The sequence below is a fragment of the Adiantum capillus-veneris genome, chromosome 13 (assembly GCF_014529385.1).
Source record: "Adiantum capillus-veneris isolate H3 chromosome 13, ASM1452938v2, whole genome shotgun sequence".
NCBI classification, from domain to species: domain Eukaryota; kingdom Viridiplantae; phylum Streptophyta; class Polypodiopsida; order Polypodiales; family Pteridaceae; genus Adiantum; species Adiantum capillus-veneris.
The window spans coordinates 15692694-15720510 of NC_140943.1; the positions used below are offsets into that span (position 1 = coordinate 15692694).

General features: G+C 41.2%; 1 protein-coding gene across 1 annotated transcript; it reads left to right on the forward strand.

Annotated features, from left to right (window-relative positions):
* Positions 1–22854: 22854 nt before the first annotated feature.
* Positions 22855–23451, forward strand: LOC147443640 (uncharacterized). Its single transcript, XM_086528024.1, has one exon. It carries the CDS (start codon positions 22855–22857, stop codon positions 23449–23451), a length of 597 nt encoding a protein of 198 aa, XP_086384150.1.
* Positions 23452–27817: the final 4366 nt, after the last annotated feature.

Genomic DNA, 27817 nt, shown 5'->3' on the forward strand with positions numbered 1-27817 from the left:
AGAGAGGTAATGTCATAAAATATAATATCTAGCTTTACCAAACAATTTTCTCATATTAAATTGAACATTTAATATGGGAAGGTAAAAGGGGAACAAGAGTTAGGATATAGATATGTGCTTCCAGACCTATCTCAACAGGGTACCAAAAGGAGAAATGGTTGCATCTCAATAGAGGTCCAAAAGGAGACGGTCTACCAAAGAGCAATGTGCATAATCTGAGGGAATATCAATGTGGGTTTGTTCGGGTGTACCTGCTTCTTCCTGTGTCTCTTGTTGTCCATCCCACAGTAGCTAATTAACTCTCTTCAGCTCTGTTCTCTCCTTGAGAAATTCTTCTTCTCTTTGTACCCTCATTAATGCTATGTCTCTGCGTTGTGACTGCTCTAGCTTCAGCTCTAGCTCAAGATCTTTATTCTTTTTCTCCAGTGCTTTATACACTTCATCTATGCCTTTGATCGAGGCAACTGTGGGATTTTATGCACTTCATCTGTACCTTTGATTGAGGCAACTGCGGGATTTTATCTTATTTGTCTCGCAAGAAGGTTGCCTGATCGTTGATCCTCTGCTCCGAGTATTGTAGTGAAGGGTTCGCTACATCTAGTTGCACTTGGATCTTTTGAACTGATAGAGTTGTAGTTAAGAGTTTGTTGGTAGCTTTTGTTAGTTGTTAGTCCTTGGTCTTTCAAGCATTTGCTAACTTCATGAGAAGTTCACCTAGCTCTTCCATTTCCTTTTGCTGCTTTTCTTGGGCTAGCTTGTGTTGTTCAGCTTCAGCTTTCAACTATTGGACTTGTTTTTGCAGATCAATGATGACATTTAATCTATCTTATAGCTCTCCTTGAAGAGCATCTATCACCATTTTCAACTCTTTAGCCTTAGTGGTGCGGCTAAGTGGTGTTGATCGCAATTTTTCTGTCATCTCCTACATCTTCTTTGCATATTCATTAACTTGGAGAATTACCTCATCATTGGTTTGACAGTCTTCATTTCTTGTGAGCTGCCTAGACGTTTCAGTACTCTCTCCTGATTCTTCTAGTGGGGCTATGGTGGCTGTTTGTGGTAGCGATCGGGTTTGTTCTTCCCCTTGAGGCTATGCTTTTGTCTTTACCTCTTTGTCTTCTTGAGGCTTCGTGGATGCCTCGGCTGTTTCCTGCAGGTGGGTGGTGGTAGACGGGGTTGCGCCAGCCTCTTGTGCCTTTGGTTGCTCAAAACTTGTTGTGTCCTTTGGTTCAAGACTTGCTTCTCTTTGCGGTTCTGGTTCTTTTGCTTTGGCGTGCTCGGAAGTGGTTGCTGCCTCTTGTGCAGATTCTACTGCTTCTTTTTGTTTAGGCTTCTTTAGTTTGTTCGATTGTTGCTTGTTGTTCAGATCCTGCTACTTCTTGTGGTCCAGGCTATTTTTCCTTGTTTTGTTCACCCTCAATAGATCTAATTGTTGGCGATGGTGGAGGTCTTGGCATGGGGTGGTTGTGTTGTTCTTTAGTAGGTGACGATGGTCTAGGAGACATCTCACCTTGTTCATGCTGGGCTTCACTTTGTTGTGTCGCTTCAGTCAGTCTTTCTTGCTCTACTACATCGTTTTTAGCTTTTCTCTCAGCTTCTTTAAGCTTTAATGCTTCTACTTCAGCGTACATGTGTTCCAAAAAATCTATAGGGTCTTCAGCCTCTTTCCTAGCAAGGTGCTTTGTTCTTGGTCCTTTTACTTCTTTAGGTACCCACTTTCTAGGGTCCTCGTTTGCAGCTTGGTGGCTTCAATTATAAGAGTGCTTCTTTCTTTCAAATCTTGCCTTTTTCTATTGAGGCTCCTCTTGATGTGCAGTCAGTGCTGTTCTTTTCATCTCTACAATGCAGGCTCTTCTTTCCTCATTGTCTAAGCTTTCGCCACTATGCGCTTCAAGAGAGCTATCGGCAGATTCGGCATCGGATTTGAAAGTTCTTTTGGTGGACCTTGTGGCTCGAGGGGACGGTTGTGCATACACAATCCATCCCTCAATCGTAGCTCACCAGGCTACCTAGGTGGAGAATAACTCAACATGGCAGCCAACCACCTTCGACGATGACTCTCTTGACACCCCATGAAGGAAGTTGGGGAAATGAAAGCTTCTGCTACTTCTCCTTTGGTCCACAAAAGGGTGAAGCTGTCTGAATCCCAAGGATTCCCAAAGACAAAGAACATGCATGCAAGGAAGGGGAAGAACTACTCAGGTTCTCTCTCTCTCTCTCTCTCTCTCTCTCTCTCTCTCTCTCTCTCTCTCTCTCTCTCTCTCTCTCTCTCTCTCTCTCTCTCTCTCTCTCTCTCTCTCTCTCACCAAATGACACTGACTACATCTCACCTTACACCAAGCCTAGGTGTGTGTGTGTGTGTGTGTGTGTGTGTGTCAATTGAGCAGTTATGGTTCAAATTTGTGCATGAATTACTCAACAATTCTTTTTAGTGGGGTTGCTTAAAGAAGCTATGTAAGGTGTTGATTATTTCTTTGTGTTTGCCTATCTCCTATATGCATGAAATATGAGATACATAAAATTTATCAATAAATAGAAAATTTTTCCTTTGCCATGGATAGCCTTGCATTGTAATATCTTGTGACATTGGGGGGTGTAGGCCGATGGAAAGCTCCCAAGCTCAACATCCCAATGCAGGAGAAATTTTTTATTGTAGTGCAAAAGATTTCAATGTTGTTCATGACCTCTCAATGGATGGTGGCGTGACCCCAAACTGGTGGAGTGGGACAAAATCACAGATATGGAGTGGTCCAGTGTATTTAGAGAGTTGAAGAATCGCAACAAATATCACATTAAATGCAATTCTATACATAGCAATATATATGACCAGGTGATGTAGCTGCACTACAGACACCCGTGTACCAGAAGTCCCCAACCAACATGGAGATCAACTTTGCATTTGCGAAGGGGTTTTTAAAAGAATTCAGTCAGGTGGTGATTGCAAGAGGTTTAGCCATGCACTTCAATTAGGCTGAGTTTTCTATCTAGCATTTGCAGGACCTTTGAGAAAAAGGATACTACGAGTCCCATGTCAAAAAGTGGAGGATGTGTAACTCCCATTCTTCATGTCAAAATACCAAGGAGGGGTCTACGAAAATGAAGGAGGAGTACTCAGACCGAGTACCCACGACTATTTTCAAATCTACCAAAGTGACACCCCTCTCTCACCACATCACTCTTCAAGGGGTAGAAAGCTTATCATATTTTGGTCGTGAGGATTTGCAACACATTAAGGTTTCCGGTGATGATCATCTCACAAAACAACTGTAGGATGCTAAACAACATCTCGTCAACGCAAGACAGGACCTCAAAGCTATGAGGGTTTTGAAAGCAAGCAATGCTAGGGTTAGCCCATTTGTGGTTGCTATGAGACATAAGCTTCATGATGCTGAAATGAATTGAAAAGTTTATCACATAACCACAATGTGGATGTAAATAGGGAAATAGAGCTCAAAGTGAAGATAGAGATACTTACAGAGATAGTGTTCGTGACTTTTGTGCTTGCACCATATGTTTGGAATATGTGCACAACTATCCTATGTACTTACCATGGTTCTATTTTATTTGTTTTGTAGATTAATGTGGAGGTGGAGAAAGCAAAAGTGCATGCTTGTGAAAGTCAATTGTAGCTACTCATGCATACAAGCAAGATACTACAAGGCTCATGCTTCCACACTGCACTATGTAGATTAGCTATGGACACTTTTACTGAAAGGATAGGAGGGTATGCGATGGGACGAAAATCAACCAGTGTACTGGCTGTGGTCTACCACTACTTCCCAGTTGTAACATTGTAGTGCCGTCTGTTGCGTTACAACCAAACGTAAGAGCTCTACGCATTGACGTAAGCATTTCATGGTAATCTATAGCTTTTAGCATCGCCGACCCGTGGCCTAATTTAGTCATAAGTAGAAATTTAAGCTTCAAAATCGTAAACTAAGTATAGGCGGGGTATTGGGGCATCATTGCTAAGCATTTAGATGCATTTTGGGTCGAAAATGACTAGGTCAAAAACTCACTGTGCTCTTAATAATTGTGATTTTTGCACTTGACCTAAAGTTAGATTTGAGACCATAAGCATGTGTACTTAGGTCTTATAAACATGTCCTAGAAGTTTCGTAATGTTTGGATGTCATTTGATGCCGTAATAGTTATGATTTGTTTGCCGATTAGCGACTAGCTTTTGATGATTTCAATCATTTGAGTGTAGCTTGAGCTAGATGCGAGTTGTTTGTTTTTTTCCAAGATATTATCAACCTCTTCTAGCCTCTATGTACTAGTCAAGTCAGCTTTGTCCCATGGATTGATAATTATATTCGTGGTTCTTGCTATGTCTGCAATAAGATAGGAGTGAGGTTAGACACCCGTCCCACAGCTAACTAGCATACATAGTAGCATGTATGGTTACTAGCATGTAACTAGCATACACAGTAGCATGTATGCTTACTAGCATGTAACTAGCATACACAATAGCATGTATGATAACAAGCATATCTAGGTATGCTAATAGCATACACTGTACCATGTATGCTTACTAAATGGCATAAACAAGTATGCAAAGTAGCATACACATTAGCATGTATGCTTACTAGCACAACTGTGTATGCTAATAAGCATAAATAGGTATGCTAACTAGCATACACAGTAGCATGTTTTCTTAGTTTCATAGTTGGGTTTTCTTACTAGCATACACAATAGCATATATGCTTACTTGCATAACTGGGTGGGCTAACTAGTTTACTATGTATGCTAACTAGCTAAATTGGGTATGCTAACTACTAGCATACCCAGTTTTCTTACTTGCATAACTGGGTATACTAAGTAGTTTACTATGTATGCTAACTAGCTAAACTGGTGTTAACCCTCATGGCTCACGGACACCCTATCGCCTACGACGGATGCTGTATTATTTATTTAGTAGAGTCAGGCATCGGGCTTGTCGGTCCAATAGGAAAAGGGTAGAGTGATCGCCGATGAGAGGCACACTCTAACTGGAACATGCAAGGGTTAGTTGGCTAAGCATGGGTGCCCAAATGTGAATGGGGCGAGCTCATATAAAAGTCACCTAAACCTAAAATTGACCCATTCTCTCAGTGTGCAATAGAAGAAGTGCTCTTGCCCTATCTCCATCCCCATCTCCATTGTGTGCTCACAGGGGTGTGTGTGTGTGTGCTTGAGGGAGAGAGGGAGAGAGTGTGTGTGTGATCGAGCATTGCGACGGCATCTGCGGCGGCGAGGCGGTTGAGTGCAGTACGGCGGCGGCTCCCTCTTCTTCGCGGCAAGGAATCCTTCACGGTGACAAGTGCAGGGAGGTGAGTGACACACCCCTGCTCTCTGTGAGCTTGCTAGGCCTGCTAGTTGTGTGCTTTCAGCCTTCGTGGCTCTCACACGGTGCTCGGCAAGTCCCTAGCTCCAACACGTGCGGCAGACGCGCACAACTGGGTATGCTAACTAGCATACAAACTATGCTAATCACCATACCCACTATGGTAACTAGCATACACAATATGCTAACTAGCATTCACATTATGCTAACTAGCATACCAATATTTTCTTGTTATGTTGGTTTACTGATTAACATGCTGCCATTTATGATTATCTTACCAGAGATTGGTGTAATTGGATGTCCTTTCCCTGTGATCTTGCAACACCATTCTGCTGGTATCCTCTATTGGTAGGAGGAAGCTCTACATTCCGTCCCCATGGAGAATGCAATAGCAAAGCAAAGAAGATGATCTTGCAACACCATTCTGCTGGTATCCTCTATTGGCAGAAGGAAGCTCTACATTCCGTCCCCATGGAGAATGCAATAGCAAAGCAAAGAAGATGATAGCTATGTGCACAAGAGATCTTGGTCATTGCAATGATCTCCTGTACTTCGCGCAAGAAGGAGAGAAGTGAGCGCCGTTAGCTCACGCTGTGTTTCCATTATTTAAAACTCATAAAATACTTACAAAAATTGGCTTTTATACCTTAGCCAAGGTTTTTGTGGTCAAAACTAATAATCTGGGAGCTCTAACTAAAGACAGGTTAATACAATCTGGAAGCTTGTGACCTCAGCTCATCAATTACACTGTTTATCTGGAAAGTAGGAGTTACAACACTACCGACTCATCAAAATAATATGTGTTTTTACAATAAAATCTCCGAAAAATGTTATCCAAGCTAGCTTGCTGCTTGGCACTCCCCCCCTCCTCAACTGTGTTGCCCCTTGACACAACTTCATGGACTAGAGTAGTCTTCAGGTTGATGGCTATCGAGGCGGTCTTTAAGGGCATGTAGTGATTTCTCATATCTGAGTCGTCTTTCTTTGTCAAGAACTTGCAAGAACTGCATGGTGACTCTGTTTTTAAGTTCAATGGTTGAATAGCCAACAAATCTTGATGTAAGGTTACTGATCATTGATCCAAATATCTTCGTTTACCAAGTGAAGAAACCTGTATAGAATGCTTCTTCAAATGCCAACATATTGCTAGAGGGAAAAACATGCATCTGGCGTAGAAGCCGTAAAGGAATTCTTTTGAAGGCTATCCACTTAAGTCATAGCAGAGACCTTTATTGCCTTCTAGAAAAGACATCCATGGTGCTCCTGATTGCTCAGGCTTGTGAAAATTTTGAATGCAGGTGAGCATCATTCTGCAAATCTTACACAGCATTGCACATGAGAGATCATGGAGGATCTTGAAGAAGATAATGGTGCCCGTTAGGGTTTTCACCATGTATTCTTCCATTGTTGTTCCTTGCTCTGGAGCTGGTAGTCGTGGGTAATTCAGCATGTCGGCCTCTTTTTCCTTAGTGTATCGTACACCTGCCATGTCCTTACTCTTGGTACACGACAGAATGTAGGGTCTTTCTATAGGGCTGCAGGTGTTCTTGTGAACAAAATTAGATATCTTGAATTCTTGTTCAACCAATCCTTTCTCCACTTGGGGTGGATATCCTCTGAGCCTTCTACTTGCATATCCTTGTATAGTCTTTCCTTTACCTGTAGTAGCTCCACTTTGATGTATGGGTATGCCAGTGATTTGTGATGCCACTGAGCATTGATTTGGTTGGGGGTGAGTTGAGTTACATTTATTGAGTGGAGGGCTCTCAACTCCCAATGCATTGCTGCTTTCCATTCAGTATCTCTCTCTTGGACAATCTACTCTTTTAGTGCATCTTCCTCAGCTTTAGAAAGCTGGACCACGGGCACCTGCTCGGCTTCAGTGGTACTTGAAAGTTCGACTCTCCTGCTAGTCCTTTTGACGGCTATGTTTCCATCTCAGCAAAAGAGACAGAGGGTATGTCGATGGTTGGTTGTTTAGAGGGTCTTGCTTCATCCTGAGTTTCTGGTTGTTCCTCTCTCAGCAGTTGATTGGCTCTCTTTAACCCTGTTATCTCTTTGAGAAATTTCTCTTCTCTTTGGATCCACATCAATGCAAGGTCTCATCCTTGTGATTGTTCCAGCTTTAGCTCTAGCTCAAGGTCCTTGGTCCTTGTTTCTAAAGTCTTACAGACTTCATCTGTTCTCTTGATTGAGATGGCAGCCGGGTTTTCTCTATTTGTCTCAAGAATGCTGCTTGATCATTGATCTGTTGCTGGAAGTACTACAGAGAAGCATTAGCTACATTGAGCTACACTTGGATCTTTTGTACTGACAGAGTAGTGGTCAGAAGTTCATTGGTTACTTCTATCAGTTGTTGATCTTTGCTTTTGCAGGCATCGAATAATTTACTCAAAAGCTCTCCTAGATCTTCCATCTGTTTCTGCTACTTCTCCTTTGCAACCTGGTGTTATTTTGCTTCACTTTTCAGCTTTTTAATCTGCCTTTGAATATGTGCAATGATAATCATTCGGTCATCTAGCTCTCCTTGTAGAGCATCAATGATGAGTTCAAGCTCCTTAGCCTTAGCACTGCGGCTAAGTGTTGTTGTTTGCATCTTATCTGTCATCAACTGCATCTGCTTGGCATATTCATTGACTTGCATGATGACTTTGTCATTTGTTTCCCAATCTTCATGCTCTACCTGAGGTTGTTTAGAGGTTTCAGCCGTTTCAGTTTGTGGCTCTTCGGTTTTGTTAGGAAATAAGACGTAGCTAAATAAATAATTGAGTAGATTACTTAATGGAGAGAGACAGATTTACATACACGAGATTATAGAGTAGAGAGAGAGAGAGAGAGTACACACGATATACGTGGTTCACCCAATGTGGGCTACGTCCACGGGAAAGCAGCCACTCAATGGCTTTATTAGTTCAAAACAAGAAGTAGTTTACAAAGGGATTATACCCTTAATGGAGCTCCCGCCTTGCTTCACTCTCACCACCTCACACTCACCTTGTTGCATCAACTTCACACTATGAAATGTGTGTAGAAATGGCCTCCTTTTATAGGCCAAAAGGGCTGCCCTCTCTTATGAGAGGCAGCCATGTGTAGCCACCCTTGTGCGAATAAGTCCAAATCGGACTCTCTAATCCGCCCATGTGTGGCCACCCTTAAGAAGACAACTCCGCTTTTGAATTTGGCCACCGGCCACCGGCCAACCGACCGGTTGTTTTTCGACCACTTTCCGGCCGCCGTCCGGCCATAATATTCTGGCGAAAAGGAATATTTCGGCGAAAAATAAGTCACGGGGGCCTCCGCCCCCGAGGCCTCTAAAGTTGCCCCTGATTCTTGTCCATGAAAATTTTGGTTTCCGGTGAGTGATTTTCCTTCACGCACGATGGCTTCTCCTCATAATGAGGGCCTTACAAATGTGCGCTTTTACCACAGAAAATTACAAGGGTAAATCAGGCTCCATACTTAACAATCTCCCACTTGGAGACTGATCTCCAAACCAAACCTGTGAGTGCTTTCCATTATGGCTTCTTATCCTTGAATGCCGATTGAAGATGGGCAAAAGCTCAACTTCTCCTTGTTGACCACCTTTGTAAACATGTCAGCAGGATTTTCACTTGTATGCACCTTTCCTAGCTTTAGTTGTCCCTCTTCCAAAAGAGTGCGTATGAAGTGATATCTCACCTCAATGTGCTTTGTCCTTGAATGAAAGGCTGAGTTCTTCGCATGATGGATAGCGCTTTGGCTATCACTGTACAAGACACAATTGTCTTGTTTGAATCCAAGCTCTTCTAAGAATCTATGAAGCCACAGAATTTCTTTGCTTGCCTCCATCATTGCTACATACTCTGCTTCCGTGGTAGAAAGTGAAACCACTTTCTGCAGCTTTGAAGCCCAGTTTACTGCTGTGCCTCCAACCATGAACACATAGCCAGTAGTGCTCCTTCGAGTATCTTTGTCACCTGCCATATCTGCATCAGCATACCCTTCTAGAAAAATATCCGTTCCTCCAAAATACAAAGCATTTTTTGTTGTCCCTTTTAGATACCTAAGTATCCACTTCACAGCTTGCCAATGCTCTTTACCTAGGTTGTCCATGAACCTACTCACAACTCCCACTGCATGTGCAATGTATGGCCTTGTCCAAACCATAGCATACATTAGCGAACCTACCGCTGCAGCATATGGAACTTTAGACATATAGGCTATCTCCTCTTGTGTCTATGTGCATGAAAGCCTCACACCCAAACACTTTGAGAAATGCATAATTCACCGGTTTACCTATCCACGCCTCTTCTGGAACTCCCCCATCCAATGCCATTGAGGATGACCGCTTGATTAAGTACACAGACGTACTTATAGCTTCCTCCCAAAGCTCAAGCGGTAGGCCTGCATGTAGCCGCATGCTTCGTGCTTGCTCCATGATTGTCCTGTTCATCCTTTCCGAAATCCCATTTTGTTAAGGTGTCCTTGGGGTTGTCCTTTGCCTCCGAATGCCATTGCTAGCACAAAAGCTTTCAAAAGCTTGGCTGCAATATTCGCCTCCATTGTCGGATCTGAGGCATTTAACCTTGGTACCTGTTTCATTCTCCACAAAGGCTTTCCACCTTTGAAATATGGAAAATACATCGGATTTATTCTTCATGACATAAACCCATGTTTTTCTAGTCGCATCGCCTATGAATGTTACATAATACAATGGTGTACTTGCAGGACCCCAAACATCAGAATGAACCAACTCAAGTTTTTTACTTTTTCTTTCATTTCCTGATTTTTGAAATTTTACCCTCTTTTGTTTACCATAAACACAATCTTCACAGAACTCTAAGTCCACTTCTTTCAAACCTGGTAGAAGCTTCTTTGTTTGAAGGATTTGCATTCCTTTGGCACTCATATCCCAAGTCGATAGTGCCACACCGCACTATCAACTTCTGTAGTTGCTGCACAAGCTGAAGGTTGTGTGCTAACAGTACACAAGTAAAGTGTACCGACCTTTTCTCCCTTGGCAACCACCAAAGATCCCTTTGAGATCTTCCACCGTTTGTTTCCGAATGCAATGTTGTGACCTTCATCGTCCAATTGTCCTGTAGAGATCAAATTTTTGCGAAGAGAAGGAACATGCCTAACATTTTTAAGCTTCCATTCATTTTCGTTAGCAGTTTTGACAGAAACTGTACCTTTTCCGACAATCTCACAAGCTTCATCATCTCCCAAGTATACATACCCAAAATTACCTTTGGTGTAATCTTGGAAATGTTGCTTGTGTGGTGTCGCATGGAATGAAGCCTCGGAATCTACTATCCAGGAATTAGACACATTGTCTAATGAGAGAATTAGAGCATCTTGCTCTACTTCACCTGTCACATTGGCCTCCGATGTTGGCTTGTTATCTTGAGACTCTGTCTCCTTCTTCTTCTTCTTGGACCAGCAATCCTTCTTGACGTGGCCCTTCTTGCCGCAGTTCCAACATTCAAGAACTGACTTTGTGCGTGACTTACTCCGCCTTGAGTGATCACGACCACCCTTTTGGTTTTTGAACCTCTCCTTAAGTCTTCCTCTTGTTTCCGCTGATAGTGCAGCACTTGATGATTCTCCTGTGCTTCTCCTTCGCATTTCCTCGCTTAGGAGAACACCCACAACATCATCAAACTTAAGAGTATTTGTGCCAGAGATAGAATTACTTACAGCCATCACAAGGCTGTCCCAACTATCCGGTAGAGATGATAGTATAAGGAGAGCTCGCACTTCGTCATCGAAATTGATTTTCACCTATCGAAGTTGACTTATGTTTGTGTTAAAGTCATTTAGGTGTTCTGCAACTGAACCATTCTCTGCCATCTTTAGATTGAACAAGCGCTTCATAGGAAATACCTTATTGGATGCCGGTGGTTTCTCGTAGAAGTCGTCAAGTGACTTCATCAAGTCCTCCGTGGTCTTCATCTCCGAAACATTGAAGGCCACCGTTGACGCCAAGCTTAACCGGATTGTTCCCAGGGCCTTTCGATCAAGGACAATCCATGCTTCATCTGCCATCGTTGCGGGCTTCTTTGCAAGACCGCCTAGTGGCAAATAGAGGTCCTTCTGGTAGAGATAGTCTTCAATCTGCATCTTCCAATGTTGGTAGTTTTTGCTGTTGAACTTCTCAATCTTGAGCTTCCCTTCCTCCGCCATAACTCCCACTCAATTCAAGGAATCCTTTCCTTGAGATAATTTAGCTACGAGCAAACCTTGCTCTGATACCAGTTGTTAGGAAATAAGACGTAGCTAAATAGATAATTGAGTAGATTACTTAATGGAGAGAGACAGATTTACATACATGAGATTATAGAGTAGAGAGAGAGAGAGAGAGTACACATGATATACGTGGTTCACCCAATGTGGGCTACATCCACGGGAAATCAGCCACTCAATGGCTTTAGTACTTCAAAACAAAAAGTAGTTTACAAAGGGATTATACCCTTAATGGAGCTCCCGCCTTGCTTCACTCTCACCACCTCACACTCACCTTGTTGCATCAACTTCACACTATGAAATGTGTGTAGAAATGGTCTCCTTTTATAGGCCAAAAGGGCTGCCCTCTCTTATGAGAGGCAGCCATGTGTAGCCGCCCTTCTGCGAATAAGTCCAAATCGGACTCTCCAATCCGCCCATGTGTGGCCGCCCTTGAGAAGACAAGTCCGCTTTTGAATTTGGCCACCGCCATTGAATTCCGCCACCGGCCATTGACTTCCGACCACCGGCCAACCGACCGGTTGTTTTTCGACCACTTTCCGGCCGCCGTCCGGCCATAATATTCTGGCAAAAAGGAATATTCCGGCGAAAGTTGCCCCTGATTCTTGTTCATGAAAATTTTGGTTTCTGGTGAGTGATTTTCCTTCACGCACGATGGCTTCTCCTCATAATGGGGGCCTTACAAATGTGCGGTTTTACCACAAAAAATTACAAGGGTAAATCAGGCTCCATACTTAACAGGTTTGTGATGTGTTTTTTGCTTATGCTTGTGGAGGGGGTTCTACTTCTCCTCCTTGAGGCGTTGTGGTTGCCTCTGGTGGCGCCTGTTTCTCGAGGCTTCATGGATTTCGTGGCTGATTTTGATTGGGTTGTTGTAGAAGGTCTTGCTGCAGTCTTTTCTGTTTCCTTTGGCTATTCAAATCTGGCCTCTTCCTCGTGTTCAAACTCTTTTCCCTTTGCTTCCTTGCCCTCATTGGATTTAGCAGCACTTGTTGAAGGGCTTGGGCTTGGCATTGGATGGTCTTCTTGCTCCGTAGTGGGTGAAGTGGCTTTTGGAGACATATCTTCGTGGTCACAATGTGACTCACTTTGTTTAGCAGCTTCCGCTTGTCTCTGTTGCTTGGCCGCTTCTTCCTTTGCTTTCCTTTGAGCTTCTTGATCTTCCTTCAACTTTAAGGCTTCTGCTTTTGCATACATGCGCTCAATAAAATTGTTGGGATCCTCTGTTCCTTTCCTTGTAGGGTTCTTGGTTCTTGGTCCCCTTACTTCTTTTGGACTCCATCTTTTAGGATCCTCACCTGCAACTTGGTGACTCCTTTCATATGTCTACCTTTCTCTTTCAAATCTTGCCTTTTTTTGCTACGGTTCCTCTTGGTGTGCTGCTAGTGCTTTCTTTTTTATTTCTTCAATTCTTGCTCGTCTTTCTTTGTTGTTCGAGCTTTCACTGCTATGAGCTTCATGGGAGCTTTGGGCAGATTCTTCGTCTGATTTGTACACTCTCTTTGTTGATCAAGAGAAGGTTGAGCGAACACGATCCAGTTGTTCTGATCTTGGGCTGGTGGAAAATTATCGGCCATTCCAATAGCATGATATGCTATTCTTGTCAACACTTTTGGAGCACCCAAATATGTGATCTTGCCTTCTTTCTTTCCGCCTTTCAGTGTTGTAAGCACATATTGCGCATGATCAATTGTCTACCTGATTGCTGCTTCAATACTTGAGTGAAGGTGGTCGCAATCGTATGGTTGGAGTTTTGTACCATGGAAATCTCTTTGATAAGAAGTGGAAGTGTTGATGGTAGAGGTGAGCTGGTTCTTCCACTTGCCTTTGGATGAGATTGAAAAACGTGGCAGTAGCAATATCTTTGGTGAAAGTACCTGTTGTCTTTCTATCTCTGGCCCGCATCATCATACCTTTAATTGGCAGCTTCAGTGCCTCGGCCACTATCTCTTTAGTGATTACCACTTCTACCTTTTGCCCTTGTTGATCAGTGATTTGGGCAGACCCTTCTTCTTTGATTGTGGATAGTAATTCATATGCCTTTTGGAAATCCACGCCGCATGGTTCCTGGTCGTAGAAGTCTCTTAGGCCTAGCCTTCTGTTAGCTTCTTTGGTGTCTAGCTTTGCAGCTACATCATATATCTCCTTTGGTAGCATTTGCAGTCCTACTTGGTGCCCTTCTTCGCTTGTGTTGTTTTCTTCAAGCTGTTCTTTTGATAAGTAAGTTGCCTTTGCCGTCTTCAATGAACTTGGATCTAATTGGTAGGGTGGCAACTGTTGTAGCTTTTCTTTCTGGGACACCGTTTTCTTTGCCTTTTTGGAAGCTTGCATTACTCTTGTTAAGGGAATACAGTGTCAAAGTTAGAAAATTCTGCAAATTTTGCTCTGAAATGCCTTGAGTCTGAATTGCTGACAAATGATGTCCATTTTGCTTCAAATCAATTTTGGAGCATCCATAGATACATAAAAACATGTAGAGATCAAAATCATGTAGTCCATGCAAAATTTGCAACAAAAGTAAACAATCACAATTATTTACAGCTGGGTAGGCTTGAAACATATGGCATTTAGGTGCTCTGAGTGAAGTGTGGGCTCATTTGAGTGCACTGGGTGGAAATGGTGTCAGATTTAGGCTTTCAGACTTTGAAATAGTAGATATAAAGAGATTTTGACTTTTTAAGATCCAAACTTACTCAAACTTGATCAGTGGACTTGGAACATTATGCTCTTTGATCCCATTAGGTCAAAGTTGCAAATTTCCCCCATTCTGGCAAGAAAGTAAATAATCACGATATTTACTTTTTTATCAAAATGTATATTTTTTGTTGCAACTTGGTTCTAGGCATGATGTAGACTCTGTGTATGAGATATGGGGTGATTTGGATCAAAAAATGTGACAGTTAACTAAAAAATTGGATCGAAAAGTCTTTGGTGCGTTTTTTGACAAATTCATAGTTTTTCTTGATCATTTGGGCCCATACTTGACATGTGGCATGTAATAGATGTGGTGAAGTGAAGAGATCAATTCCAAGCCAAACAAGCACAAAAGTAAATAGTCGCAATTATTTATTGCAAACACTTTTTTTTGCAAGAATTGATAATTTGATGACCTAAACATATTTAATAAATATAAAACAAGTCCTAAAATGAATTTGGTAAAGTTCGGTCGTGTCGGCATCACTTCCTGCTAATGTCGCCTCTGAAATCATCGATTTTGGTGACTAGATGGCATGTAGAGTTGGTTAGTCACTTTTGAAGCTATGGTCTTGTCCGCTACATAGTCCTGATGCTACCCATCCATTTTTGGCCCATTTGGAGTCAGCTCGACTTCATATGTCAAATTTGACGCTTTGTAGTCTTCGAGCTATTTTTTGTTGTTCGTGAGAGCTTGACTTGACTGTTTTCATGAAACCATCCAGGTACATTGTGTATAGACCCAGTCTATAAGCTGTCTGTGGAGTCAAAATCCAATTCTGGCATATGGAAAAAACCTAGATTATCTACTTGGGACCCCCTCCACCCCCGCCAAATGGTCATTTGGTGATATAGAAGTGTTCTATTATATAGGTACATGCTACAGTTCAAGTCTCGTCCAATTTGGTTGAGTTGACACGCCGCTATGGTCAATTTTATGTCGTAGGGCTTCGTGCTTTTGCTGGGTTTCTAGGGTTTTTTCCTGAGCTTAGACTTTCTACCCGGCCAAATAAAATTGTTCATTAATAATCTTAGAACTTACTCCTCATGTCTCGTGTGAGACGGAGCTGTAAATGGATGATTGTGGACTCCAGAAATCGTGAGCAAAGAAGGCAGAGAGCTCTCTCCTCAAAGAGTGACTAGTGGAAATGAGGTGATTTTGGGCTACCTTGGATATCTATACTCGGACTTCCCAAACTATTTTTTCCCAACTTCCCCTGTTAGTCCTACTAGGCCGTGAAATCTATGTTAAACTCAAAAATTTCTTCAATCGGATTTCGTGAGCTCCTTCTTCAAGAATTTATGAAAGTAGGCCTTGACAGCCTAATTTAGGCTTCCTACTTCTATCTGTCGATTCGATTGAATTTTTGTGTGCCTGTCCGCCTTGTCCTTCTGATCATCAGTGTATCTTCAGTTTCTCCATCTGAGCTCATTTGCTCTTTATTATTAATTTTTGACCTGTTTATTGAAAAAATCAAAGAAAATAATAAAATGCATTAGGAAGGCAAAGTAAAAGATCAACAATTAATAATATCCATTGAGAAAGAATGCTTTATTGTTTTTGGGTGGATTTTCTCCATTTTCTAGTCCCAATATCAAGAAAAATGATGAAAATAACAAAAATGACCATTTTTTAATGATTTTATGATAGTATATACACTATTTACACTCATCGGGGAGATCTTATCAGTTAAATTTTCCCTGTTGATGATTTTGTAAGGGCATTATTAGGTAATTTTGCAAAAAATCACACGTTAACATCCAACTTTTTCCTCCCTCTTCAAACATGTTGAAGGGTAAATACAAAGTCGGATATGTAGTCGGATATCGGATGTATTGTTTGATTCTTAGTAGCTAGTCGGATATTGTAAGCCTGATCGGATATTGTTAGTGTATGCCAAGAATTAGGCAGTTCTAACTGAATTCAGGACGCAGCTTTATATTTGGGAATGGGAAACTTTGGGAGTCGGGATTGTATTGAGTATTGTTTAGGAACTTGTACTGAGGATTTTCTTGATATACAATCTCTGATGTTTTGTCTGAGTCTCTCTCGTTCTCTCATTGTCTCTCTAAATTCCTGATTCTATCTTACACACAGTACTACTTAATACCTGAATTGATCAGAACTCAATCTCTTTGAGATTATTCATTGTTTCTATGTTTATTCAACAACACATTTGACGATCCTATTGTTTGCAGACCTCTCATTGAGGCTGTGATTCATGTTCTAGGGGTTTTTTTGTGCTTTGTGTATGATTTAGAGATGATGCATTTCCGAGAGGGGTAGGAGAAGGTCGAGGGTGTACTATACCCGTGCTCAGACTCAAGCAGGAAATATAGATCCTTTTCATGTCAGTGATGATAATGCACCTACTTCACCACCTGGAGTTCCATTGCTGAATCAAGGACAGGAGAGTGAAGGAGCATCAGAGGAAAGGTCAGTGAGGCAATTCTTGGGGGTACTACTCTTGGCAAGAAGACCAATTAGAAGTAAACGTCAACTAAGATTTGACCCACTGTTGTTAGCTGTCGGGCAAAGACCTAGGAGGCTCCAACAACCTATTAGAATGGCTCAACCACCCCCTGATCCCCAGATCAAATCAGCAACGTTCAAGGGCAGGTCTAAGGAGGATGCAGATTGCCATGTGGCTCAGTTTGAAACAAGGTGTTAGGCTAGTGGATATCAGGGTATCTTTCCTGATAATATCAAATTACAACACTTTGCAGCAACTTTGGAAGGTAAGGCTATGAGTTGGTTTAGCCAATATGGTGTTGCTCACTTTACAACTTATGATGAGTTGAAAGTTTCTTTCTTGCAAAGATTTAGAAAGGAGAAAACTCCTACTGATGTTCTGAGTAAACTCAGAAGAATTAAACAGGGTTCCGTGTTGGTGGAAGATTTTGCCCAAAAATTTAGGATTTTGGTTGAGAGACTTCAAGGTAATGAGAGGCCCACTAATAAAATGTTGGCAAGGTACTTTCTCAAAGGGTTAAGGACGGGTTTGAAGAATGTTGTGGCAAGTATTGATATTGTAGGGGGTTTTGACAATTTGGTGGTGGCTGCATCTAGAGTTGAGAAAAGATTGGGCATGACTAAGTCCAAAAGTAGGAGGAGTTTTGATTATAGTGGTGATTCTGCCTCAACTGAACACTCAGAGTCGGATTCACAGTCTGAAGTTTCATCTAATAGTGACAGTAGCAAAAGTAAAGTTAGGAAGAAAAAGGGGTCTCCAAGCAGTGGAGAAAAAGGATAAGAAGGATGTTGAAGATGAATTGGTACATAAATTGAAGGATATAAGTTATTTTATTCTTGCTCCTAGTGACAAGAGGTTTTGTGAAATTTGTGAAAAGGATGGGCATACCACTGCTCAATGTGTTAGGAAATAAGACGTAGCTAAATAGATAATTGAGTAGATTACTTAATGGAGAGAGAGAGATTTATATACACGAGATTATAGAGTAGAGAGAGAGAGAGAGTACACATGATATACATGGTTCACCCAATGTGGGCTATGTCCACGGGAAAGCAGCCACTCAATGGCTTTAGTACTTCAAAACAAGAAGTAGTTTACAAAGGGATTATACCCTTAATGGAGCTCCCGCCTTGCTTCACTCTCACCACCTCACACTCACCTTGTTGCATCAACTTCACACTATGAAATGTGTGTAGAAATGGCCTCCTTTTATAGGCCAAAAGGGTTGCCCTCTCTTATGAGAGACAGCCATGTGTAGCCGCCCTTGTGCGAATAAGTCCAAATCGGACCCTCCAATCCACCCATGTGTGTCCGCCCTTGAGAAGACAAGTCTGCTTTTGAATTCGGCCACCGGCCATTGAATTCGGCCACCGGCCACCGGCCATTGACTTCCGACCACCGGCCACCGACCATTGACTTCCGACCACCGGCCATCGGCCATTGACTACCGGCCACCGGCCAACCGACCGGTTGTTTTCCGACCACTTTTCGGCTGCCGTCCGGCCATAATATTCCGGCGAAAAAGAATATTCCGGCGAAAAAAAAGTCTCGGGGGCCTCCGCCCCCGAGGCCTTTAAAGTTGCCCTTGATTCTTGTCCATGAAAATTTTGCTTTCCGGTGAGTGATTTTCCTTCACGCACGATGTCTTCTCCTCATAATGGGGGCCTTACAAATGTACGCTTTTACCACAAAAAATTACAAGGGTAAATCAGTCTCCATACTTAACACAATGCTGGTCCAATCCAAAGCACTGAAATAAACCACCTCCCAATGTGGGTAGGGGTAGGGCTATGGCTGATGTAAATCAAGTGGCTCCTTTCGGGGGAAGACCACCATTGCAGGGACCTCCCAGACAGCCTGGCAGAAATCAGGATAATAATCAGAGGAGACCACAGGGGGTCAGGCCTTGTGTGTATTGTGGAGATCATAATCATTTTGTAGGAATCCGATGTGACTTATGGGTAAAACACAAAGAAGAAAGAGGGATACCTGTTGTACCTTATAATCAAGACAATCAGCAGGCAAGACCACAACCAGCCCCTCAGAATCCACCTCAGGCTCAGGCTAATGTTATCATTATTGACATTCTAATTTTTACAGCACCTGTACATGGACCAGCTTCCTCTGTGATTATTGAGGAGATACCTGATGAGGATGCAGGCAACAGTCATTCAGATTTGAGCTTTGAGGGAATTGAGGTTTTGGTAGTAACTAGGTCTAAGGCCAAGGGTCCTATTGACTGGGAACAACAAAAAGGGATCAAAGATAGGGTACACCAGCAGGTGGAAAAGAAACAAAGACATCAAGTTTTGGATGATGGAGTTTCAGAGTTAGCAGAATCTTCATCTCTTAAAAGGGAGGAAGTGCAGGTTTTAGGTGAAGCAAGGGATTGGTTTGAAGAACTGATCAACTCTTCTTTGCAATTGTCTTTAGATCAGATGTTGTGTTTGGTTCCAGCTTTCAGAGAAAGATTGTTGAATAAATTGTTGGGTAGAGGGGCTGAATTGTCCTCACAACCCATTATTGAACCAGGTGTTCACTCTATACACCCTTCTGATGTTGATTTTGTAGTACCAATGATTAAGGTGACTTTTCAAGGAAGACTGTTTGAAGAAGTGCTGCTTGATGGAGGATCTGGAGTTAACATATTACCTGAATCTGTGTATCTTGCTATGAATTGGAGGAAATTAGAACCATCACCTTTCCAGGTTATGATGGTTGATCAAACAAGGGTGCAACCATTTGGAATTTTGAGACAAACTTCTGTGCTAATATCAGGTATGCAATTTCTGGTAAACTTTGTGGTACTCAGGATGAAAGAAGGGCATAGTTCTTATGAGATGTTGCTAGGCAGACCTTGGTTTAGATTAGCCAAGGTAAAATAGGATTGGGGTGAGAATCAGGTTGTTCTTACCAAAGGTAAACAAGTTCTTACTATTCATATGCTTGGGAGGAAGCAAATTTCAGGCAAGGAGAGACCAATGTTTGCTCAATCAATTAACTTAGCAAATGAAGTTGAGGATAATGAGGAAGAAGCATTCTTGCAGGCTAATCCTAAAATTGGACGAGTGTTTGAAGTGGATGTTGAAGGTATTTTGCAAAAAGATGAAGGATCAGAGTTTGGGGAAGAAGCACCTATTTCAGGTCAGGAAATTCAGGGAGCTGGTGTATTAAGAATGATGGATTATAGTGTGTCTTCTAGCTCTAAGGAGGTAAGTCTGAAGGAAGAATAGGAGGCTAAAGATATGGTGGAGAAGTTGTACAACAAAAGGTTTGGGCAATCCAAGAGATTTGAACAGGATGAGTTGAAGGAGCTTAATTTGGGCACTGAAGAGGATCCTAAAATGGTGAAGGTCAGTATACATGTGGATGGTCAGCTTTTGCAGGACTTGTTGCATTTGTTACATGAATTTAAGGATGTATTTTCTTGGGATTATTCTGATCTTAAAGGGATTGATCCTGATTTGCATCAACATCATATCTATCTCAAGGAGGATGCAATACCTATTGTTCAACAAAGGTACAGAATGAACCCTAATTTTGCAACTCAAGTAAAACAAGAAATTGACAAATTGATAGCTGTTGGGTTTATCCAACCTATCCATGAAGTCACATGGTTGTCTCCTATTATTGTGGTTCCCAAAAAGAATGGGAAAATCAGGGTTTGTGTTGACTATAGGAAATTAAATGCAGCAACCACTATTGATCCTTTCCCTACGCCTTTTTGTGATGCTATTTTGGATGCAGTAGCTGGACAAGAAATGTATAGTTTTTTGGATGGGTTTTTGGGGTACAACCAGATTCAGGTGGCTGAGGAAGATCAGCACAAAACAACTTTTATAACAGAATGGGGGGCTTATGCTTCTATTGTCATGAATTTTGGACTGAAGAATTGTCCACCATCTTTCAATTAAATAGCTTATAAGACTTTTGAGCCATGATTTGCAAGATTTCATGAGGGTGTTTGTGGATGATTTTTTAGTTTTTGGCAAAAAGGACTTACATTTGCAGCATTTGAGGTTATGCTTTGAAAGATGTAGGATGTTCAGAATGTGTCTGAATCCTTACAAAAGTGTGATTACAATAAAGAGTGGTATTCTATTGGGACATGTGGTATCTCATCATGGGATGTCCATTGATGATAAGAAGATTGAAGTGATCCAAGCAGCAAAGGCTCCTACAAATGTTAAGGAGTTAGGTAGATTTGTTGGCCACGTTAAGTGGCATAGCATGTATATCAGGTATTTAGCCAATGTGTGCATGCCTCTTACTCATTTGACTAAGAAGCATGTACCTTTTTTGTGGTGTGATGCTCAGGAAAGATCCTTCCAACTATTGAAGAAGATGATATCAGTTACTCCTATTTTACAAGCTCCTGATTGGAATTTACCTTTCCATGTTTTTGAGGATGCTTCAGATGTGACTGTTGGAGCTGTATTGATGTAGGCAGGTGTCAGGGGTTGGTTTAGACCTGTATATTATGCTTCTCGTGTGTTAACCTCTGCTGAAAGAAACTATGCAGTGACTGAGAGGGAAGCTTTGGGCATGGTGTATGCTTTGACTAAATTCAGGCATTACTTGTTGTGCAAAAGGGTGATCTTTCATGGAGATCATCAGGCTTTGCTTTACTTAATCAAGAAACCATTTCTTAGATGAAGGTTGGCTAGATGGATGTTATTATTGCAAGAGTTTGATTTTGTTATTATTCATACACTAGGCAAGGAGCATGCTGTTGCAGATTACTTAAGTCGGATTGAGACAGGTGAAAAGCCTACAAGTGTTATTGATGATCTTCCTGATGCTCAGTTGTTTGATGTTCAAGCTATCAATTTTGATTATTGGTATGATCAGATGTTAGTGTTTTTGATGGATGGTACAATGATATCAGACTTTTCTACAAATCAAAGAAGAAAGTTTGCACTAAAAAGTAGAACTTTCTTGGTTATTGCTGGAGCTTTATATAAGAAAGGAATTGATCAGGTCATTAGAAGATGTGTCCCTGATTTTGAACAATCAGCTGTTTTACACGAAGCACATTTTGGGGCTGTTGGAGGACATTTTTCAGGAGATATTACTGGAAAGAAAGTTTTACAAGCAAGATTATGGTGGCCCACTGTGTTGAAGGATGCTCACAATTATTCTAAGAGTTGTGTGATATGTCAGAAGATGGGTCAGCCTAATTCTATAGAAAGAATGAATGATCATCCAATCTTGCCTCTAGAACCTTTTCAGAAATGGGGTCTAGATTTTGTGGGACCAGTGAAGCCAACTACTAGCAGAGGATGCAAGTACATATTGGTGGCTACTGATTATTGTACTAAATGGGTGGAGGCTGTAGCATTGAAAGACAATACAACTACTAGTGTGGCAAGGTTTCTTTATCATAAAATCATGACCAGGTTTGGTTGTCCTGTGGAGTTGCTAAGTGACAGAGGATCTCATTTTCTGAATGTTGTTATTGCTAAACTTACTAAAACTCATATGATCATGCACAAAAAATCCACAGCTTATCATCCTCAAGCCAATGGTCAAGCCGAGAGTACTAACAAGATATTGATTAGGGTTTTGAAGAAGATTGTGCATGATAATAAGAAGGATTGGGATGAAAAGTTAGATTCATCTTTGTGGTCCTTTAGGACAGCTTTCAAAGTGACTACAAGTATGACTCCATTCAGGTTAGTTTATGGCCTTGAAGCAGTTGTCCCTATGGAGTTTGTGGTGCCTAGTCTCAGGGTGAGTGTTGAGAAAATGACTCCCAAAATGTATGTTCAACATAGAAGCAGGTATTTGTTGCAGTTGAAGGAAGATAGACATGTCAAGTTTTATATAATTGAAATAATTCAGAGGAGGAGAAAATCTTGGGTGAATCAGAATATCAAGTTCAAAGTTTTTCAGGTGGGAGATTGGGTTATGCTTTATAACTCTAGATTGGGACCACATCCTGGCAAATTAACTTTAAGATACAAGGGACCATATCAGATTGTTGAGGATAGGGGTCGGGGTACTTTTATTGTTGCTGATGTGTATGGGACAAGCGTGGATTCTCCAATTAATGGTTTCAGATTGAAAAATTTTGTTGGTAAACCACCTCATTTGGATTGGCCTACAGCAATAGTTGTCCAAGTAGATGAGTTGATGGATGAAGCAGTGTATAGAGATACTAATAATCAGAGGGAGGATATTCAAGTCTTGGGAAATCAGGTGCAGTTTGGTGGAGATGTCGGAATTTGGAAATTGTGGGATTTTCGGATTGGATTATTGGAGGTCAGATATTTTTTTACTGCAGCTTTTCAAAATTTTCTCGAGAAGAGTGATGATTGTCCACTAAGGTCAATTTTTAATGAGTGCCTTGAAAAGAGTAAGGTGCACTTAGCTGACGTTTCTAGCGCGCGAGTTGAGAGTTTCTCACGTTTCCAAATTATATTTCCTTCCTGGTCGCGTTTCCTTTTCAAGCACTGCGTACGGGCTGATTCTCTTCACCTGTGCCGTTCTATTATTCAGCCATCTACTCTCTTTCATCATTCTCTTGCATGCATGATGGGCAAACCAAAACGGGGACCTGTTGCCCGACCAACGTTTGATGAAGAAGAGCCAAGCAACAAGCGGCCAAAGAGAAAGCAAGTGTCCATGAGGATAGACGTGAGAAGTCCTGAGCTTGAAGACCAACCTTCTGCAGAAGAAGAGCCCGACAGCCCACCGGCAATGACACCTATCAAGTTGTATCAAACCTGATGGAGCCCTATGTGGATTTCAGAGTGGACCTTGACTGTTCTGCAGAGGTACATTCACTATGGTTAAAGAAGATAGGTTTATTTGATTTATTTTTTTTCCATGGCAAGAGTGGAAAGGAAACATATATGTATGCTAAATCTCAAGTGGAGATTGTCAGAAAGACAAACGGTATGCTGTCTACCAATGTAGCTTTGAGTCCTCAATTGATTGCTGAGGTATTTAAGCTTCCAATCGATGGAACTTCTCAAATTCCTAAGTGCTCTGATTTCTTGTTGAAGAAGGAGTTTGGAGCCAGAGAGGGTGGCAAAAATTATTACATGTTGAAGAATGTCAAAACTGTTAGAAGAGAGCAGCTGGAGTGGTATCTAGAGAAAATTTGTTTCCTAGTTAAATTTGATTACATGTCCAAGGAGAATTTTGGCTCCTCTCTGTTTTGTTGAGCAAGGAGGAAGTGTTAATTGGGCTTATCTAGTTTATGAGAGGATCAATGGGGAGATTAATATGTCTGACAGGAGGAAAGCTTCTACAAATAGTAGATTGTGTGTCTACTTGGCAGCATTGTTTTCTTATGTTCAAAAGTTGGACAGTGGTAATGTTTCTTTGACTACTGTAGGTAGGGCAGAAGGGTATACACAGCCACACCCTAATATTCGTGGGGTGCAAGTACCTGCAGAGCTACTCAATGATTAGGTGAAGGCAGAGACTTATGTGTTCATGATTAAAGCAGGTTCTAATCACAGTGAATCTCTCAAAAATGTGCATACTCCTGAAGTTGTACACTCTTTGAAGGACATGGATATTTTAGAAAAGAAGACTGATACAGGGACATCAAATCAGGTCAAGCTTGGCAAGGTTTTCACTTTGTCTAAGAAGAGAAAAGCAGAGGTGGAACCTATAGTCAAACAACTGAACTTTGATGATTTGTCTTTTCCAAAGACTTTCAAGCCAACAGATGTTGGAATGGTAGATAAGATTCTTTTAGGTATCAAAGAGTTTATTCATCAACACCAGCAGGATATGGAAGTATAGTTACAATCTGTGGCTGATTCTAGTGTTTCAAAAATATTGTTGCATGATCAAACTTTCAATGCTATTGCCTTGCATAAAGAGTTGGAGAATGTCAAAGTTACACATCAGAAGGAAATTCAGGATCTGATGGTGGCACATCAGAATGAGTTAGCCAAGGAAAATCTTTCTTTGGAGATGTTTAAAGACTGGACATTGGATTTGGAAACAAAAGTCCAATCAGAATTGCAACAGTTGGCCACTGTCAATAAAGAGTGCAGGTGGAGAATCAGATTTTGAATCAGAGAATTAAACCTTTGGAGCAATTGGAGAAACAGGTGTTGGGAGAAGAAGAAGTAGATGTCAATGGTGTTCTTATGTCTGAAGGGGACATGTCAGTCCTTAGGCAACATTTGGAAACAGGTATGCAGAAGTATGGGCAACCTTCAGAGAAAAGATGGGTTCCCTTATCAAGCATCCTTATGAGAAGCTCATATCAGGGTTTGTCAGTAACCATGAAGCTGATTTGCTAAAGGAGATGGAACAGTTAAAGAAAGATAGATATTTGTACAAAAAACAGGTTCAGGATTATAAAGGAAAGAATATTGCACAATCTGCATTTGCTAAGAAGAAGATATCAGTTGATCCAATTTCAAGGGATATGGGTATTGGTGAAGGTTTGTCTACAATTCAAAGATCATATGGGCAGGAGATCACTATTTTACCAGATAATGAAGTGTTTGTTGGTGCTAAGGTTGGATCAGTGACAGTTTCTGAACCTATTGTGCTTGTTCTAGATTACTTGTCAGATTTTGAAGTATTTACCAATGAACCCATTGTCTAATATGATGTAATCATGGCATTTTCTTTTTGACTTGGTCTTTACTGATCAAGGGATGTGTGGATCTGAGTTGGATTTCGTCAAATCCACCACTAGGATGTGCCATGTGTTGAAGGGTAAATACAAAGTCGGATATGTAATCGGATATCGGATGTATTGTCTGATCGTTAGTAGCTATTCGGATATTGTTAGTGTATACCAAGAATCAGGCAGTTCTAACTGAATTCAGGGCACAGCTTTATATTTGGGAATGGGAAAATTTGGGAGTCGGGATTGTATTGAGTATTTTTTAGGAACTTGTACTGAGGATTTTCTTGATATACAATCTCTGATGTTTTGTCTGAGTCTCTCTTGTTCTCTCACTGTCTCTCTGAATTCCTGATTCTATCTTACACACAGTACTACTTAGCCCTGAATTGATCAGAACTCAATCTCTTGGAGATTATTCATTGTTTGTGTGTTTATTCAACAACAAAACATTGCCCTTAATTACTTAGTTCCCTTCCACCCCTCCTAGATAGCATACTTTGGGACGGCTGTGTGTATGGGTTGAACAATTCTGTCTATGCATAGCCTTGGTTGGCTCTACCATGCTTTGAAGATCAATGCATTTCAAACCATTATGTTGTGCAAGAGTTGGGTCTTTAGTAATTAACTCAAGGGTTTTTGAGGTCGAGGTTTTCTTTTGCTGTCTCCCAAAGAGAAATTCTTGTAGATTGTGTGCTCTTTGCATTATTGTACCACTAGGATGCTTTGGCACGCTGATTTTCTGAGCTATTGATATCAATAATGATGGTTGTTGAGCTTTAACTCGCCACTAGTATCTTGGTTTTTCTTCCATGGAATGTTTTGGTTGAGTGTTTTGAGACTTAACCCTCCACTGCTTCATCGGTTTTACAGTTTGCGGAGACGATAAGTGCTCCTTTTTCCTCCAAATCCATCTTGTTTTAGGTTCCCTGCTTGAAGATGCTCTTCTCTATGTTATGAACCTTGGAATTGTCTTTCATACAGTGAATGATGTTTTGGGCACCCAAATTTGAATCAGCTTGTCCTAAAGTTGTTCTTTTGGTACCCATATATGCCCGACTCCTTGCATGCTACCTATAGAATTTGCTTGTCGATAGGATGGAGAAGATTTATTGCTTTGTGTTTTGTTCTGCTGGTAATCTCCTTTCTATTCCTCTTTGCTTGGTAAAATTGGAACAATGAGTTGTCCGTCCTTAGGTGATAGCTTGAGCTGATTGGTATCCCAATCTGGTTCTACCTTGTACGTCCGCATCCATGAGATTCCAAGAATAATTGCTTCATTCATGTGTTCATCCGGTAAGCATACAAATTGATGAGAGCATGAACATCCATGTACTATCACATTTAAGTTGACTACTCCCAGTGTCCGTGTTGGGTTCTTGTTGCATCCTTTAATAGCCAATATTCCTAATGTCAAAGATTGATTTGTTGCTTTCTTGTATGTGGAATAACTAGCTGCATTTATTCAAGCTCTTATATTGACCAGTGAATTTGTGCTATGATTGTTCAGTTGTACTTTGATGTGAAGGTCCATTCCATCTACATTCACCATCTGTTGACACTGCATCCTTCTGTAATTCCCATAGTCAGTCATCTAGTTCCAGAGTGTCGATGGGAATAGATATGTGTTGATTTTTGAGAGCAGCTTTCCTTTTGAGTACTCAAAGCCGAGCTTCTTCTTGGGCTTCATCAATAATCTGCTGTCGTTTTATCTTTCTTTGCTTTGTTGCATGCATCTTTTCTAGCAATTCATTGGTTAGTGGAAAATTGCACTTCTTTAAACAACATCCACTAATCTAGTTAGCCATTGCTTCACCATCTAGAGTGAACAACTCAACTGCTCCACTTGGAGATACGTCGTCAATGATAAACGGTCCATTTCCCTTTTTCTTAAACTTGGGAATGTGTTGCTTAAGGGAATAGATTAAAACTAAGTCCCCTTTTTTTAAGATTTTGGTAACTAGATGAGAATCAGAAAACTGTTTTTGTTTCCGCTTTTGTGCATAGATGTGAGCTACAGCTGCTACCCTTTGCTCATCAAGCTTTTCTAAATCTTCAAGCCTCTCTGACAATTCATGTCCATTCCACTCAAGATCCTTCACTACCTTTAGTGTCGGCAATAGAAATTATATTGGTAGTATGGCATCAAGACCATAAACAAGGTTAAAGGGTGTAGCATTTAAAGCTATCTTGAATGAAACTCTATAAGCCCATAGAGCGGCATGGAGATTCATTTCCCAATCAGTCCGTCCTGAACTAACCACTTTAGTCAATACCGAGCTAAGAATTTTATTCGTATGCTCAGCTTGTTCAATTTCTTGGGTGATAGGGAGCCGATTTGTTATGGATGACCATAAATTCATTCAGCAGATACTCAATTACCTCATTGAGGAAATGAATTCCCCTATCACTGACAATTTCTATTGGCAGTCCATATCTTGTGAACACATTCTCATACAAGAATGCAGGTGTGGTTCTGGCATCATTATTTTG